This window comes from Typopeltis vanoorti, chromosome 8, assembly GCF_054136105.1.
Source record: "Typopeltis vanoorti isolate ZY-2024b chromosome 8, IOZ_Tvanoo_1.0, whole genome shotgun sequence".
Lineage (NCBI taxonomy): Eukaryota > Metazoa > Arthropoda > Arachnida > Uropygi > Thelyphonidae > Typopeltis > Typopeltis vanoorti.
Window position 1 is genome coordinate 6,570,522 of NC_143556.1, and position 17,409 is coordinate 6,587,930.

At 37.9% G+C, this 17,409-nt stretch overlaps 1 protein-coding gene across 2 annotated transcripts in view; it reads right to left on the reverse strand.

The window, feature by feature from the left end:
• Nucleotides 1-17,409, reverse strand: part of LOC150103701 (calcium-activated chloride channel regulator 1-like) — a 124,211-nt gene that overhangs the window by 38,278 nt on the left and 68,524 nt on the right. For both annotated transcript variants that reach the window (XM_090397090.1, XM_090397089.1), the window contains exons 5-7: nucleotides 8,786-8,916; nucleotides 8,166-8,283; nucleotides 6,297-6,509 (exon numbers count right to left, since the gene is read on the reverse strand). In XM_090397090.1, the coding sequence (XP_090253216.1) occupies nucleotides 6,297-6,509; nucleotides 8,166-8,283; nucleotides 8,786-8,916 (462 nt within the window). The remainder of the gene's footprint in view (nucleotides 1-6,296; nucleotides 6,510-8,165; nucleotides 8,284-8,785; nucleotides 8,917-17,409) is intronic.

A 17,409-nucleotide genomic window follows, 5' to 3' on the forward strand; every position in this document is an offset into this window, starting at 1 on the left:
GGCACAGGTACGTGGATATTTCGGTAAACTGTCACAAGACGTCTGCGACAAGTAGGCCTATACGCTCAAAGATGTTTAGTCGGCGTCTCTTTATCCACAGCTCATCGTTGAACACGTTTCCGTGCTGTTATATCCATAAAAACTGGAAAAGACACCAATGGGCTAATGTACTCTTTACAGATGAGAGTCGTTTTAGTCTTTCCTCCGATTGTAGACGACACTTGATCTGGGGTGAAAGCGGTACTGCTTACCATTGCGAAAATGTTCTTGAAAGAGATAGACATGGTGATGCTGGTGGATGGTGTGGGGAGGCGTTATGGACACACCGAGCTACAAGTGCTGGAAAAAGCGAGACTATAACTGGTTTAAAATATTACTGCAATGAAGTTCTTCAACGTCAGGTTAGATTTATCTGTGGTGCTGTAGGCGAAGAATTCATTTTAATGACTGACAATGTCACACCACATCTCAGTACTAGCAGTGGAGATAATTCTGGAGACCGAGGATATTAATCGAATCGAGTGGCCAGAACGCAGTCGAGTGGGTCAGCCAGCTTGCCTCAAGAACCCCTGAATCACTTGGTGCTAAGCATGGTACGACGTTGTGAGAGCCGAATCGCAGTTCTGGGTGGACATATTCCACCCTGAAATGTCTCTCCGCATAGTTTTCTGTAAACAATGCACATGAATTCCTTAACTACGTCCTTAGGAAATTTGCAACTTTTGCTAATAACGTATGGCAATTTAATTTATATTAAATTTATAACACATTTTTTGTGTAATGTAATTTATTAGCAATGCTGGCAATATATTTATGTCCATATTTGGTCATTTCTACATTTCTACATTTTCTACATTTCCACATTTCTACTTATATATGGTCATGAAAGTTTTCCACATATAAGTAGAAATGCAGTTCGTCCTTAGCTTTTGGACACCACTGTACCCCGCCCCCCTCACAAACACACATTCTCTGATCACGGTTAAATTTACAACCTTGGTGGGGAAGGTTCTTGTTGGAAGAATATATATATATATATATATATATATATATATATATCCCATACATCAGTTCAGTTTCCCAAAAATTAGCTAGTGTTCTTAAGAAATACAACATCAGGACTTTATTTACTACACTTCCAAAAATCCGCTCTCTACTAAGGTATCCGAAGCCTCATCATCATAATCTGAAATATCCTGGCGTGTACAAGATATGGTGTGACTGTAATATCCCATATTTTGGTGAAAGAGATAAGTCTATTGAATTACGTATAGAAGAGCATAAGAGAGACATCTTTTACAAAAGAACACGTGCCACTGCCTGTCTAGTCATGTTCTTTTCTCGAACAATCCTGATGATGCACACCAGGGTCATTCAGTCTGCTGGGATAGATCCGAAAACATCTTTCGTTGCCATGATGAGTTTGAAAGAAAAATATTGTGGAGTCCAGAGAAATCATCCTTAATCATGAACATTTAAATAAAGACGTTTTAAATAACAATTTGAGCTACAACATCCCTGATAATGACCCTGCTGTTGTTCAGTACTGGCGTTCACGAGTGACTGCAAGCAAGCACTCAACAAACAATGTCACGTTTGTAAGAACAACTTAAATGTTACTACAACGTTTTTTCATGTTAATTATGTACTGCAATTTTTTCCTGTGTTTCTCAGTTTTTTTAAACTTCAAAATGTCAAAAGCCGAAACTGGCAGTGTGTTATACCATTAAAACCTTACAATTATTCTCGGTTTCAGTCATTAAATTCTCTTTATACAAATGTATCAAAACAACCGAGTCAATGTTCCTCAACACACACGCACACACACACACACACACACATATATATATTTTAATTTAAAAAAAAATATTTTTTGGGGGAAAAATATGATTTTGCATAAATTGTCGAGCCCTGGCTATCACACACACACACACTAAATGTCGGACGGATATTATCAGTTTCTCATAGAAAGATAAAACGAAATCTTGGAACACCGATATATTTGAATGAGCATGAGCACCTATGTTCCATGTTATTTAGTTAGTTAACTGTTTCCTAGAAACCACAGGAAAGAAATGTTTCGTGAAACTAATGGGAGGAATCTTTATCTGGACGATTTTCAATCGAAGGTGAGTTAGTCGATCTCATACGGAAGTAGCAGGGTTTTGTCTCCTGGAAACTCTGGTTTTTCATCTCGCATACAGACAATTCGGCCCTTCAGAACACACGCAATTTACAGACATAGAATATCAGTTGTGGTGGTGGTGGAGGTGGGCGGTAGATGGCGTTGATTCGTAGTAGATGTTCGGTGTAGTGGTTGAAACAGTTGTAGGTGTCCTCCTGCAATGAGTCTTCGGACTCCTTGGAGGTGTCAGGAATAATAATAATAATATTGATGAATTGAAATGTACGAACCATGACACACTACAGTCAATATTTGTACGAATTCTCTGCCGAGAACAAGAACTGTAATTCATAGAGAATCTCTTAGGTTAAAGGGTTCTCCACTCTCTCTCTTGTATGGGATCTATATCTTAATTCCTATGATTTAAAACAACATATCAGTACTTTTTTTATATAGATCCCATACTCGAGAGGTTGGAGAACCCATAGCATATCAGCGTCGTTTGAGGGATACAGGTGTGGGCAGGGAAAGAAGAAATCTTTTGGCATTGTTCTTGAAGAAGGTGGATTGCAAGAAACGTTTCATGAGGTAGGCTGTTCCAGAGAAGAAATGTAGATGGAATAAATTCTCGAGAAGGAGGAGAAGCAAGTTCGTTATATTTGTTGTTGTAGTGAAAAGGGATATTGAACAGATCTGCTCTTGTTTTAACAGGCCAGACAGAAAATGGAAGAATGATGATTGCCAGTTCAGTGGAGCAGTGGCCACAGAAGTAATTGTAAGAAAAGATAGAGCTTAAACAGTGCGTCTGCACTGTTTAAGCTCTATCTCTCTAACTAATCACATCTGCAAGATAAAGACTGAAGTCAGTTAGTGTAGGAAGGATCATCGAAAATTACTCAATTCTGGACAAAGTATTTTTAGGGTGTTTTGGGTGCATCACATCAAGCATGTGAACAATACTGTACGGATGGGCGAATTTGGGATTTATACAGGGTTGTTAGTTGGGTGGATGTAAAATAGCTTCTTGAGAGGAAAAGAATGCCAAGTTTTTAAGAGGCTAAGGAAAGTATGGATCTGATATATTTATGTCAGAATTGACTGGAGTTAAATGCCAGTCCAAGGAGAGAAATGCGATCGTGTCTGGCGATTTTTATATTACTGAGGTAAGGGTAAGTGAGCTGAGATGCCTTTTCCGGAAAAAAAAAAAAAAAGGAAAGAATGCGTTTGGGTAGCATTGATGGTGGCCAGGTTATCCTAATCGCATTGAAGGGTTGTAGGAGATCTTCATGTTCGGGACGTCTGTTTAATGGATGGTTTCTCGAATACTGGTGATTGAGAATAAATCAATTATGTATCAAAGAAATAAGGCTGGCGATAGAACAGAACCTTGAGACTTTGAAAGCTCGAAGATAAGGTACCGCCCACCATGACACTCGGTGAACGATGAGAGAGAAAGCCTGCTACCAAAATGATGATAGAGAAAGCCTGCTACCATTGTGCTAATCAGCAGATTAGCACAATGAGTGCAGGCCAAGCAATTATCATGGGAGGCTTCAACTATGGTGATATAGGTTGGAAGGAAGACAGGACACTTGGCAAAATAGGAATTATACAGTTACTAATTGGACAATTGCCTGAAACAGCACATGACGAAAGAGACCAGGGCTTTTCGTGTTGTATCTGGTAATAGCATCAGAAGATCTGCCTATAACTACAATAGCAACTCTACCTACGGTCAGGAAAAGTGACCATGCAGTCTTGTCCTGGGTGGTTGCTCAACATGTGGTAATTGCAGCCAAGAAAGGATTTATGCGGAACTACAAAACTATAAGTTATGACAAAATTAGGAGGCAACTTTCAGCAGTGTCATAACATGAACTACGTGAAATAAATGTTATTAGTGCGTGGAAAACGGTTAGGGACTGTTTGAGTAAAGTAGTATTACAGTGCATACCCAGGGTCAAGAGGATAAACGAGTAGAGATTAAGTGGGTGACAAGCAATATAATGCCAAAACGAAAGCATTGTACAAGGAATATAAACAACACGGTAATCGGTATGCCCATGAGTAGTATAAATCTCGCGCAATTGGGGTAACTAGTATGGTAAGGAAGGCAAAATCAGATTACGAGAGAAAATTAGCAAAGCAGGCCAAAGTAAATCCAAAAGAGTTTTTTTCGCTACATAGCAAGTAAGAGAAAGGATGGCTATGGAAAGATAACTTTACTCAGTGCTGATGGTAGGAAAGTAACAGAAGCAGAAGACATAGTTCAGTTACTAAGTGATCACTTTGCAAGGATATATTTTCAAGATGGTGCAGTTGCTGAGATAACATGATGTGAGCATTGAGGTAGTTGAACTGGAAGTACTCAGTATATTGAAAAATATCTGTGTGGATACAGCAATGGGCCTGGATAGTATGTGAGCTTGTGAAAAGAGAATGTGCAAGTGAATTGGCGGTGTCTCTGAAGAAGTTTAATCTAAAGTATCATGTCTGGCAAGGGAGTGGAAAAAGGGTGAGATAGTGCCATTACATAAAGGTGGTTCCAAGACAGAAGTAGCAAATTACAGACTAATTAGTATCCCTGGAGAGGTGGTTCAAGTATTGGAAAAGTTGGTTAAACGTCAAATTCAGGAATATGATACCGATCTACCCTTTCCTGAATGGGTAGATAGGAATATGATACTTTATAAGGGCAGCATGGCTTTATTGAAGGTAGGTCCTGCCTCAGCAATTTATTCATTCACAATTTATAAGGTGACAGCAGAATTGGATAAAGTAAATGGCTACACCACGATACTGCTGGACTTTGCAAAGGCATTTGATAGAATACCACATGGAAAACTATTACATAAGTTGGAGCAAATGGGAATGAATATGAGGCTTGTGGCGTGGCTGATAGACAGATATCAAAAGATGGCGGCGTGGAATCAAGGCGAACGAGGGTGACTAGTACCAGGGCTCTGTACTCGGACCACTACTCTTTAATTTTATATTAATGATATAGCGGAATATTTGAAGGGCACATCCAGTTGTTTGCTGATGATGTAAAACTAGGGAGGACAATAGTTGATAAAGATGATGTAGATATCCTACAAGATGATTTCAATAAATTGGCAGTGTGTGCAACGGTTGCCAAAGCAATGCTATAAGGTAGTGCACTTTGGAATGAAAAGATTAAATATTTCGTATCATATTGATGGTGTTAGTTTACAGGAAAGTGATGAGGCTAAGGATCTGAGGGTGATGGTGGATGGAGAGTTGAAATTAAGTGGACATATTGCAAAGAGGTGGCAAAATATCTCAGAGAAGTACTTGAATACTAAAGAACACATTGGCAACTAAAGATAGTGACGTTAATATACCTCTTTATTAGACCACATGTTGACTCTATCTCCTCCTGATCTCCAAGAAACACAGGTGACCAAATCTGTGCACAGATTTGGTCACCTGTGTTTCTTGGGGATCGGGAGGTGATGGAGAGCATTCAGAAACGTATGACGAAGCTGGTGACAGGTCTGTGGAATGTTCCCTACGAAGATAGATTGAAGGTTTGTGGGTTGCAGAGTTTAGCTGACAGGTGGAGGAGAGGGGATATGATAGAAATTTATAAGTTCCTAAAGGGATGTGGACACAAGAAAATTTTCAATACGCAGGGAGTAAGGGGAAACAAGGGGTCACACGTGGAAGTTGTCTAAGAGTGTGATTAGTAAGGGTGTGCTGACGAGGCTCTTTTCATGGAGAATGGTAAATGAGTGGAATGGATTGACTGAGGTAGTTGTGAGCACTCCAACAGTGAATAGATTTAAGGAGAGGCATAATAGGCACTGTGCGAATAATGGTTAGTCCTTTGACTAACCATTATCCGCGATGAGTCCTTTGACTCCATGTAGCCCATATAAATAATAATAATAATAATCCTTTTCATCAAATATATCCCAGCTGGCCACTCATTTACCCTGTCTGGTAGGTTATTCTGTCGCCCGCTCGTGTCCATTCAAAAAATCTACTACTTATTCCACATGCCATTTTCTCAATTTTCCAATAAAGATCATTTACCATTCAGCATTCGCAATTTTCGAAGTAAAAGTAAGGCAGGGTAATTTGTTTTTCAAACAACATGAAATGCATCATTGTAAATAAATACGTTTAGAGTTCACAAAATACAAACCTCTTCCAATCCGGACGTGATGTCGGCATAGTTGGTTGTATCCAGAGCTATTTTTAAAATTCCGCGATTCACCTCGCTCTCCGTTAGGGGGGTTTGCTCACCTTCAATTAGCCGTTCGCTCGAAGTGGAGAAACTTACAAGACTGATTTCGATTTTATTGCGAAGATTCATTAAAAATGTTTTCAAGCGTTGACGGACTGTGGGCATGTCGAACTGGAAGAAATAAAAACACCAATGACGAAAGAAGCATTCATCACATTACAAGAACATTTATTATATGATAGCGGTTTATCGAATACTTGCACCCAAATTTAGGATGGGGGACGTTTTTGTAATTCATTTCTGCGCGTGGATGAACATGAAACCGTCACTTTTAACTGTCTTTCACGCTGATTAAAACTCCATTTAAGCTCACGTGTTTAGCGTTTAAATTGGAAATCGGGCTGCTTGTGGAAAGCGCAAGTTCACTGATGCTCCTATACAACATTGGCTGGATGTCGGAATTTTTTTTTCTTTTTTAAATTGGCAGTCTTAATTCAAATTAAATGAAATGGTCAGTTACAGACTAACAGACAGAACACACACACACACACACACACACACACACACACACACACACACACACACACACACACACACACACACACACACACACACACACACACACACACACACACACACACACACACAGTGATGCTACTTCAATAAAATATTGAAAGAAAACACTGCGTATCCCCATATTCAAACACAAACACAAACATTTGTGTGTTTGTGTTTCAATATGGGGATACGCTGTTTTTTCATAAGCTCGAATCAATCGAGAAACTACGATAATTATTTGACTGGCTTTAAGAACAGAAGTCGCTTCAATGCGAATACTGTTCATTAGCTTCCGTTTTGAAAGATGAGCAACCACTTCCTCCATGGGAGCTTCGACTCCATTGCTTCTTCTGGCCTTTGATGAGAAAGGGCAGCGTTTGGAACTCGTCTGAAAAGGGAAGAACTTCGGGTTTCAGAATTGACGATGAGATAGCCATCTCATATGGCGGTAGCGGGATTTTTACTTCCAGCAAATTCGGATTTTTCATTCCACAAAACAATTGGAAAGTAACCAACATGACTCGACACTCGTTGCAAACAGACCTCTTAATGCTATATGCTGAGGGTATTCTGATTATTATTGTGATATTGTCACCATATGCGCATATTAGAAAAGAGTACAAAACAAAAGGAGAGGACGCATTTTCAATGTTTTTTTAAATCGAAATATTAACGATATTCGGGTTAATTTGATTTGATATTCTTAGATCTTATTTAATTTGATATTAATAAAAAAATATTAATTTATTACTAAAATTCTTATAATTTACTTGCATGGTATAAAAAAAAGATAAACGGTATCCCTTCACTGTGCCGAAATAGATAGTGGGATGGTGCTATATTTCAAAGGAACTAATTTGCCCACACCTCAGGCTCTGAGCATTACTTCGTGGTAATGTGATTCAAGTACTTAAGCCCAATCTTTTTTCGACATCACTACAGAATTATAAAATTATAAAACAGAATTCAAGTATAGACATTGGTTAAGATATTATACATTCTTCCTAGCGGATCCTACACGATGGAAGTGGCATAAAGTAATTCAGCTCAGAGCGAGGGACCATCGCCTTTGATGTGAAGCACCATCGCGAGTACTGTTCAACCACCTAGTTAATAAATTACTTAAACAAACATTTAAGTCCTGTATATATTCCACATGGAGATTGCTTGTTGAACAAACTTAATAAATTAATTATTCAACAAACAGTCTCAGATATATTCAAAATCAATACAATTCTCGTATTAGTTGAGTTATAGAAGAAATCTTACAATTCTGCTGTTTGGAGACGAGCCGTTCTGTACCACAAAAATACATCGATAACCCACCTCTTTCACTGTGTGAAAATGTACCTCCGGAGTGGTGTTCTCCTCTGAATGTTTTACGTATCTGAAAGAATTGTTTGTCGAAAATTATTATTAGAACTACACATCATCAAATGGAAATCTTTTTTTCTTCTAAACTGCCTTTTATCTAGTTCCACATTATTTTGTACTTTATGGTTTATTGCAGAGAATCTTAGTCTAAATTTAAAAGTAATTATACGAAACCTTTAAAACATGATTTTAACAATACAAGATACATCATATTCTTAAGGCTATTTAATCATCATCAAAGTGCTGGTCTTCAGCACTCATTTTTTCCCAGTGCATGTACAAGATCTTTAAAGCAATTTTGAAAGCGACTGCAACGCTATGTTGAAGTATTGCGAACAGAGCTGTATTTCAGAGAATCCAGTTTAGGTTTAGTGGATAGACACTGACCTTATTTTCCATGTTACTAGGTATGACGATAACCAATGTGTTTCTTATTTCACATGTATTCAATATAAAGATAAAATAACATAAAATAATAATAATAATCTATGTTTCTGATTTTACATTGAACTCACCTTTCGTACACGAGATCCTGATTCTTTCGGATTACATCCCAAACAGATGCGCTTTTGCAGAATAAGTTCTGCTGGGTAGGCAACCAGGGATCGTGAGGATATTCTCTGGAGGAACCACAGAAGTGTTTAATCTAAAGAAAAATATGCCATTTTAAAATGTGCGCCACGGAAAGAAAATTTTGCAACAAAATGACGCCGTAGTGAATTCCATAGAATAAATAAACACAGTCCATTCAAATGTGTAGTTTAAAATGATCAGACTTTAAAGTGAAGTAAAGCCTGTGAGAATTTTTGGCAGAGAAATTACACGTCAACAACTCTAGCAGCACAGCTTGACGGTGAATATTCCTTCAAGATATTTCGTATTAAATTCTTTATTAAAATATTATAATAAACATTGCACTATTTAATTGTAAAAAAAAAAATATTTTCCAGAAGTGAAAATACAGAAATGAGACATCGACCAGCACAAACACACTTTCACATTTAAAGAAAAGGCCACATTTAATAAATCAAGTAAAAGCAAACAAAATCACACATTTCAAGTAAGTTTTCTATTTAATGATAGCGTGGACCAATGACTGTGTCTTCCTTGTGTTGAATAAATATTCTGTAAGTTGACGAAAATAAATTCCTCATTAGAAATATTTACAGTAACCAAAAATGAATTTTAAAAATATAGCTTTACGATCGAAATAGCAATTTCTGTCAAGCAGATAATCCTTCTAAAAAAGATCATATGAACTTTTTTATTACTATTCCTGAAGATTAGAGTTGCTTGGCGTTACTCTTTAGACGAGCCTGCTCAACAAGACAGAGAGAGCAGACAGCAAGGCAAGGGATGACGAGTAACCGATACACTCTGCGAAGTTTCACGGAAAAGTCTTGATTGCAGTGTAGGTTTAAGATACTTTGAAGTTCACGATGAAATCATAGCTACAGGTTTAGATGAGCGCTCACTATAGCAAAGAAGCTCTTTCGTCTATGCTTTATGCTTTAGTGCAATGAATTGGTAAGTAAGAGGGGACTTGCAATCGTTCTCATCTATCGCTCTCTCATCCGTCAAAAACAGGCAAACTGGCCAAAAGAACACTCGCAATTTACAGACGATACACTGAGCCTTGTTAGCCTTAGTTGTTTCAGCTGTAAATTCAAAACACACAAGTAAACAATCTCTCTCTCTCTCTCTCTCTCTGTGAAAGAGTTTGGATTTCTAGCCGACAAGGCAATATTATAATGCGAAATGGAACAAAAAATAAATCTTTTTTTCTTTCTTTTTTTCTTGATGGACAAACAGCTATGGATTGTATATGTCGATCTCACCACCAAAAGGTTGGAAACCATACAACAGTTTAATACTGTCGGTAGGATAAGAGTAAGGCAATTAGGAATCTGTTCTAGAAACTACAGGTAGTAATTTTTTTCAATCCGAGTATTGAGAAGCTCGAAATTATTTTTATTTCAGAAAAAAAAAGAAGAAATCTCTTCTCTGACCGCAATCAAAGTGCTATTAGAAATAAGAACAAAAGCAGATGCAGTTTGGCTAAAAATATATACAAGGGATATAGTTTCTGGAATGGATTGAATTTGACAAGATTATCTTGTCCACTAGAGAATGGTACAGAGCTCACCATTAATGGAAGCAGTTTTATAAACTCTTTGTGATGTTCCACCTTGCAAAATTTCAACAAGATGGAGAAGTGCAGAGTACTGAAAAACTGTAAATACGATTTGAAGTTAGTGAAGAAAGATATGAATTATATTTCCCTTTGCAGTGAGATAGCAGCACGATGATGAAGAGGGGCAGGAGTAAAAAATGTCCACTAGCTCACCTACATGTAAGTGACCTGAAAGAAAGTTAAAACTCGGGTGCAAAGTGGAGGAAGAAAATCCTGTGGCAAATGTCTGTATAAATCTACAACTGGTTGAATGTTTACATAGACGTAGGCAACACAACGTATCATGTGGAATGGCTATGGAGACGAATCCACAGAAATACCTAGCGTACAGAAAGTGTTCTTCATACACTGAGGATATTGATTTATTTAAGGGAGGTTATGTTTTAGTAATTTAATCTAAAGAATTTTTGAGATGTTACTTGTTTGCACATTGCAAAGCTTCAGATAAGTGTACACTCTCTGTCAAAAAGAAACCGAACTTTCCGAAAATAGAAGAAACTGTTGTATCTTTTTGTTGTCGAAAGCAGCAACCTTCATTAGTGTTGTGTCAACTGTTTGTGACATTTGTTTCATTAGAAGCCGAGTTATAGTGCCAAGAGTGACAGTGTGTTTTGACGAACGGTCAGAAAATGAGTTTCAAACAGAGAGCTGCGATTGACTTTTGTGTTAAACTTGGTAAACGTTTTACCGAAACGCATCAAATGCTTCAAAAAGCATACGGGGATGAATGCTTATCCCGTACTCAAGTTTACGAGTGGTTTAAGCGATTTTAAAGTGGTAGTGACACGCTTGAGGACGACGTAAAGAGGGGCCGTCCAAAAACTGGAGTGAGCGAAGTTAACATCCAAAAAGCGCGTGATTTATCAAAGAAAACCCGAAATCGTCCGTGAGATTGATTGAAGATGAATTGGGGATTCTAAAATCAATTGGGCCTTCGTAAATTGAATTCGTGATTTGTTCCCCACAAGTTGACCGGACCGACGAGCAAAAAATGTATCGAATTGAACACTGCAAGTACCTCATTTAAACCTCATTAAGACCTTATTAAAACCTCTCGTAAGGACTCAAACTTTCTTGAAACGATCGTTACTGGTGACGAAACGTGGTGTTTTGAGTATGAGTCCGAAACAAAGCGCCAGAATGTTGAGTGGAGACCATCAGAAGAGGGGCATCCGAAAAAAAGTCGCTTGGAGAAGTCAAAAGTAAGACAATACAGATTTGTTTCTACGAATCCAAGGGCATTATCCACAAAGAATTCATTTTTCCGCCTGGTCAAACGGTCAATGATGAGTTTTATCTCGACGTTTTGAAGCGATTGATAGGGAGAATTCGTCGCGTGAATATCGTGACGACCGACCGTTCCTCAAAACACACTATCACTTTTGGCACTATAACTTGGCTTCTACTGAAACAAATGTCAAAAACAGTTGACACAACACTAATGAAGGTTGCCGCTTTCGATAGCAAAAAGATACAACAGGTGACGCCACTAGTTTCTTATATTTTCGAAAAGATCGGTTTCTTTTTTGGACAGAGGGTGTATAAAAGATGGACAATAAATTTGAAGTGCGATATTCGACTGTTGATATCTGATGATAATGATGATACTAATAATTCTAGTATGTGCAATTGTTGTGAGATCAATAACAGACATCGAATTCTTACTCTGAAAGATAGGAATCTAAAAAACAAGATATACCGAAGTGAATGTATACTGATGTATAAATCAAGCGAAATGCAGAGTTCGCTTATTGCCACAAATCGATGAGAGGAATTCATTCAATTTTGACCTGGAAGGTGGCTAAGCATGTGGAATTACAAAGCTGGGAACTATGAGAAACTTAGAATATTGCTTGGATACCATGGGAGGATATACTTCAGGGAAAAGATGTTACAGTGTATGGGAAGTGGTAAAGGGATTATAGGCCAGTTAGCATTTCAGTAGTGGTGTTCAAAGTATTGGAGAAAGACCAGTTTCAGGAATGGGATAACGTATGGGGAAAGCATGGCATTGTGGTCATGTCTCAGTAATTTACATTCTATAGTCGGAGTTGGCTTAAGGTAATGGCTACAAGGATGGACTTCGCAATGGGTATGGATATGAAACTGATGATGGATAAGAGATTAGCTGATGGACAGATGCCAGATACAGAGATACAGGCTTGTGACTAGTAAAGTACCACCAGGATCTGTATTTGGATGACTACTATTTAATTTGTTTATTAATGATATAGAAAATGATCTGAGGGTATATATTCACTTGTTTGCAGATGATGTAAAATTAGGCAATCGTCAATAAAGATGATGTTGCCATTTCACAGGATTTAAAGACTGGAACTATGGGCAAGAAGAATGGATGGCAATTATGTGTCAAAGCATAAGGCTATGCATTTGGAGAAAATATTACTGTCCACCGTATTAATGGAACTGTACTCCAGCAACTTGATGAAGTCAGGGATTTGGGAGTGTTGGTGGACATGGAGTTGAAATTCAGATTGCATATTGCAAAAGTGGTTAAAACAGCTCATAGGATTAGATTACCGGGTTATTGAAGAACACCCTGACATATAAAGATAAGAAGGTTATTACTCCTCTAAAAAGTCTTTGATAAAGCTCTATCTGGATTATGGCGCACAGATCTGGTCGCCTGGGCTTCTTTGGAATGCGGGTGAGGTGGAGCAGATCCAAAGGCGAGGAACTAAAATGACTGCAGGACCGTATAATGTTCCATATGAGGAGAGTGTAAAAATTTCTGGGATACAGAAGCTGGTTGATCGGCGAACAAAGGGGGGGGGATATGATAGAGACATCGAAGTTGCTTAGGATGTTTTTAGGGATGTGGATAAAGTTTTTTTTTTTTTTTCAAAAGTATTCCAACTTTGATCGGCTTCGGTGAAGTCCGAGATAGCGTGTTGTTTTCACCTGTGTGATGGTTGTGATTTTAGGTTCTGCGCTTTGTGTATAGGAGGATGAATGTCGGATAATGAGATATTTAGTTTCTATGGACAGGGTTTGGGGTTTTTTGAATATCATTAGCTTTGTTTTTCTGGGTTAATCAGTTAGTGATTTGATTGATGTTGTGTTGGATATTTGTGTAAGCAATATTTGCATTGTTGTTAATGGATACTATGGCTTTGTCGTCTGCATACTGAAAAATTTTACTTTTTAGGGGAAGGTGGCTTATGTCGTGTGTGTGTATATGTTAAATAGAATGGGAGATAGGACAGCTCCTTGCGGTGCTCCACAGGTTACATGCACCTCTTTGCTGTACGCTGATCCTATACGTGTGGTGTGCTTTCTGTTTTTCATGTATGCTTTAAACCACTGGAGTAGACGACCTCCAATTCCTATATGGGTTAGTTTCGTTAACAACGTTTTGTGTGTTAGTGTGTCAAATGCTTTTGATAGGTCAATGAATACCACTAATGTTCTTCTGTTTTTATCCAATGCAGGGTTTATTAGGTCTGTGAAGTCTCCTAGGAGTGTTGCTGTTCCTTTATTTTTTTGAAAGCTATATTGTGTTTTGGGTATGATTTGAAAATTTTCAACGTATGTGGAGAGTTCGTCATGCACGATGCATTCCATGATTTGGTTGATTACAGACAACGTGGCGATGGGTCTGTAATTACTTATGTTTATTTTTCCATGTTTGTGTATGGGCGTGATTAATGTAGTCTCTAGTGTTTCAGGTATGTGTCCCGTTTCGAAGATTTTATTTAACAATTTTTGTATAACTGGAAGTAGATTGGTTGAGTGTTTCTTGATGTCTTTTGGTCTGATTCCGTCTATCCCCAGTTCTTTGTTAGGGTTAATTTGTTGAATTGCCAGTGATAGTTCTTCTTTTGTTACTGTGGGGAACCACATCGACTGGGTTGCTGGTGGACCTAGTTGAGAATGTTCGTTTAAGGAAAGGTTGTTTCTTGTAGTTTTTGGACAGAGTTCACGAAGTGCTGATTAAAGTTGTATCTCATACAGTGGTGGAGGGTTTTTCGTGTCCCAGAACAGGCAAATCGGTCTCGTGAACACACACGGATCTAAAATAATAATAATAATAATTTGCTTACTGTGATGAGACCGAGATGTTATCCCCTTTACTAAAATATTTATAAAATATTTATATAAATTTACTTTACTAGAATTCATATATCGATGGCCTGTGTAGCTCAGTGGAAATGGAGCTTGTATCCTCTGCGCTTGGTCGCTCGAAGTCAGACTTAAGTTAAAGTCTAATCGCCGACTGGAGGAACTTTTTTTAAGCCTTTCTTCGGCCGATTCCCGAGTTACTCGATCTCTGGCACGGGCAAGCGGGTTTTTCCTCCGGAAACTCGGGTTTTTCGTCCCGTAAACTCAAGAAAATCGACCGTAGCACCCACATTATTTCAGATAACATATCTTGTTAGAGTTAGGTACCAATAGATGGCAGCACTTGTCTGCCAGCCTCTTCATCGGTGTCTGCTGTAATTAGTGATAGACATGGGCCAGCTATCTCTGATTGGCTACCGGTTGAGATTGAACAGCCCACTCGGTCTCCAAAAGCTAGGTAGGGTATAAAGGTCTCGCCTACTCCCTATAAGGGAATAAAAGGCGTTAGCTGATTTTTTTTTTTTTTTTTTGATAGAATTCGTATAAAAAAGTCGGCTATCACCTTTTTTGGGAATGGGCGAATCCATTTTAGTTATCTCATGAGGTCTAACCCTACACGATAGGTTATTTTCTGTAATAGTGTAGGTTCTAGTCGATTTTCATTATAGGTGGCATCTTCATACTGAGGGTTCGCAATTATGGATCTATCCATAATACAGCACTGAGTCTAATACTGCACAGGGGCCCCAAGAACTATATGCAGGGGAAAAGTTCCCTATATATTTTTGACTATAGATCCGTGTGCGTTCACGAGACCGATTTGCCTGTTCTGGGACACGAAAAACCTTCCACCACCGTATGAGGACAGTTAGCTCACCTTTCGTCGAAAGAGACCAGATAAAGGTTCCTCACAGTGGCGGATTAAGGATAGTTGGGGCCCCTAGGCAAATTATATTTGAGGGCTCTAAAATAATAATAATAATAATAAATAATAATAATAAAAATAAAAGTTAGGTGACAAATAAATTAAATTTTGTACTTTTTTAATTTTTTTGAATTTCTGGATTTTTCTGTCTGTTAAAGGGTTAAAGGATGATAAATAATAAAACTTCTTTTTTTTTTTTAATCAGTTTTTTTTACAATTTTGCAAAGTTTTTTTTTTTTTACTTGCACTACACTCAAATAATGAAAACACGAAAAGTCACACCGAAAAGCTCTTTTTGAAACAAAAACCTCACTCTTACACGATTCAATAACAAATGAAATTAAGGAGCAACCAGGCGAAACTTCTTATCTCGGCAATGCAATCAGTTTTCATGACCTCGAAGCTGTCAACGGCGCGTGCGCCGACATTGGTAATGCTGTTTATTTTAAAACGTAGATAGCGCGCGATGTTCAAAATACGAAGCTTGTCAACTAGCGCCGACATTGGTATTGCGGCATTATTTAAAGCGTAGGTAGTGCGCGCTGTTCAAAATACGTATAAAAACGTAATAATTGTTTTCAAAAAAATTTCGCTTAAAATAATCAAGATTTTTATGATGTTTACTGAACACATCAATCTATTTTAAAACACTATAGGAAAATGTCTTGGCTTCAGGGGCCCCCAATTCTTGAGGCCCCTAGGCACGTGCCTCATTGGCTTAATGGGTAATCCGCCACTGGTTCCTCACGTCATGGACGGGAATCAAACTCAGGTCTTTTCGATCAAAGGCCTTCGTCTATGTCGACTGAGCTACGGAGGCTCCTTTTTGAGTTTACGGAACGAAAAACCTGAGTTTCCTGAAGAAACCCCTCTTGCCACTGCCACAAATCGACTAAGTTGGGAATCGATCAAAAAAAAAAAAAAAAAAAGAAAAGAAAAGCTAAACCTAAACTAAAAAAATTAAACCTAGCACTGAGGAAGCAAACACCACTTTCACTGAGCTACACAGACCTATTACAGGAAAAAGAGTGAAACAGTGCCTGTTAGTAACAATTATACACTTAGGATAAAGCACAGAACCATATGATACAGTATCATGTCATATTCAGACCAATGTAGACGAAATGCATTTTTATCCTAAGTACATCAAAATTTGACTCACTTTATGCGTATTTACGTATTAAATGTTAGATGTACTGTATTTTTGTTTGCAGTTAGTCACACAAATCTTCAACTTTTCGTTTTATCTTACGCGAGAGAGAGCAACATAGATCGCGCTGCAGCACCAAAATGGAAAGAGACATGGAAGGAAACAATTTATATAAGGTTACACGTCGCCGTTTGACTCACAGTCAAGTGAAATGAATTAAAGTTAAAGATGAATTTATTTTTGTTATGATTTGTATATTATGTTATATATAATAACAGTAGCACACTCAGCATTTAATCTTGGGGAGGGGGGAATTAGTAGACGATTTGAGAATACACACTACGCACCGACCTGACTGAGCATCTGCGGTGATCGCTAATTCATAAGTAGTATAGAAATAGAAGACACGACACAACAGAAATTAAAAAAAAAAAAATGAATTAGGAAAGATTTTTAGAAAATTTTCTAGTGGATTTTTCCTTTTTCTTTTGGGGGTCAGGGCCCCTTTCGGTTCGCCACTGTATAATAATATATCACTCATAAATTAACCATTCCTTCTTTTTTTAATTAAAATACATGATGATTTACCTGTTTTCGGATGTCATAATCAAGTAGGAGTAAGATGGATGAATAATATTATTAAGCAAGGGTTGCAGATAAAGAAAAGGTTGTGGTGGAAGTATAAAGAAAAAGGAGATGAGCGTTCCCATGAGCACAGTACAAGGCAAAGAGAGTAACCTGTATGGTAAGGAAAGCCAAAGCGAATTATGAGAGAGAGCTAGCTGAT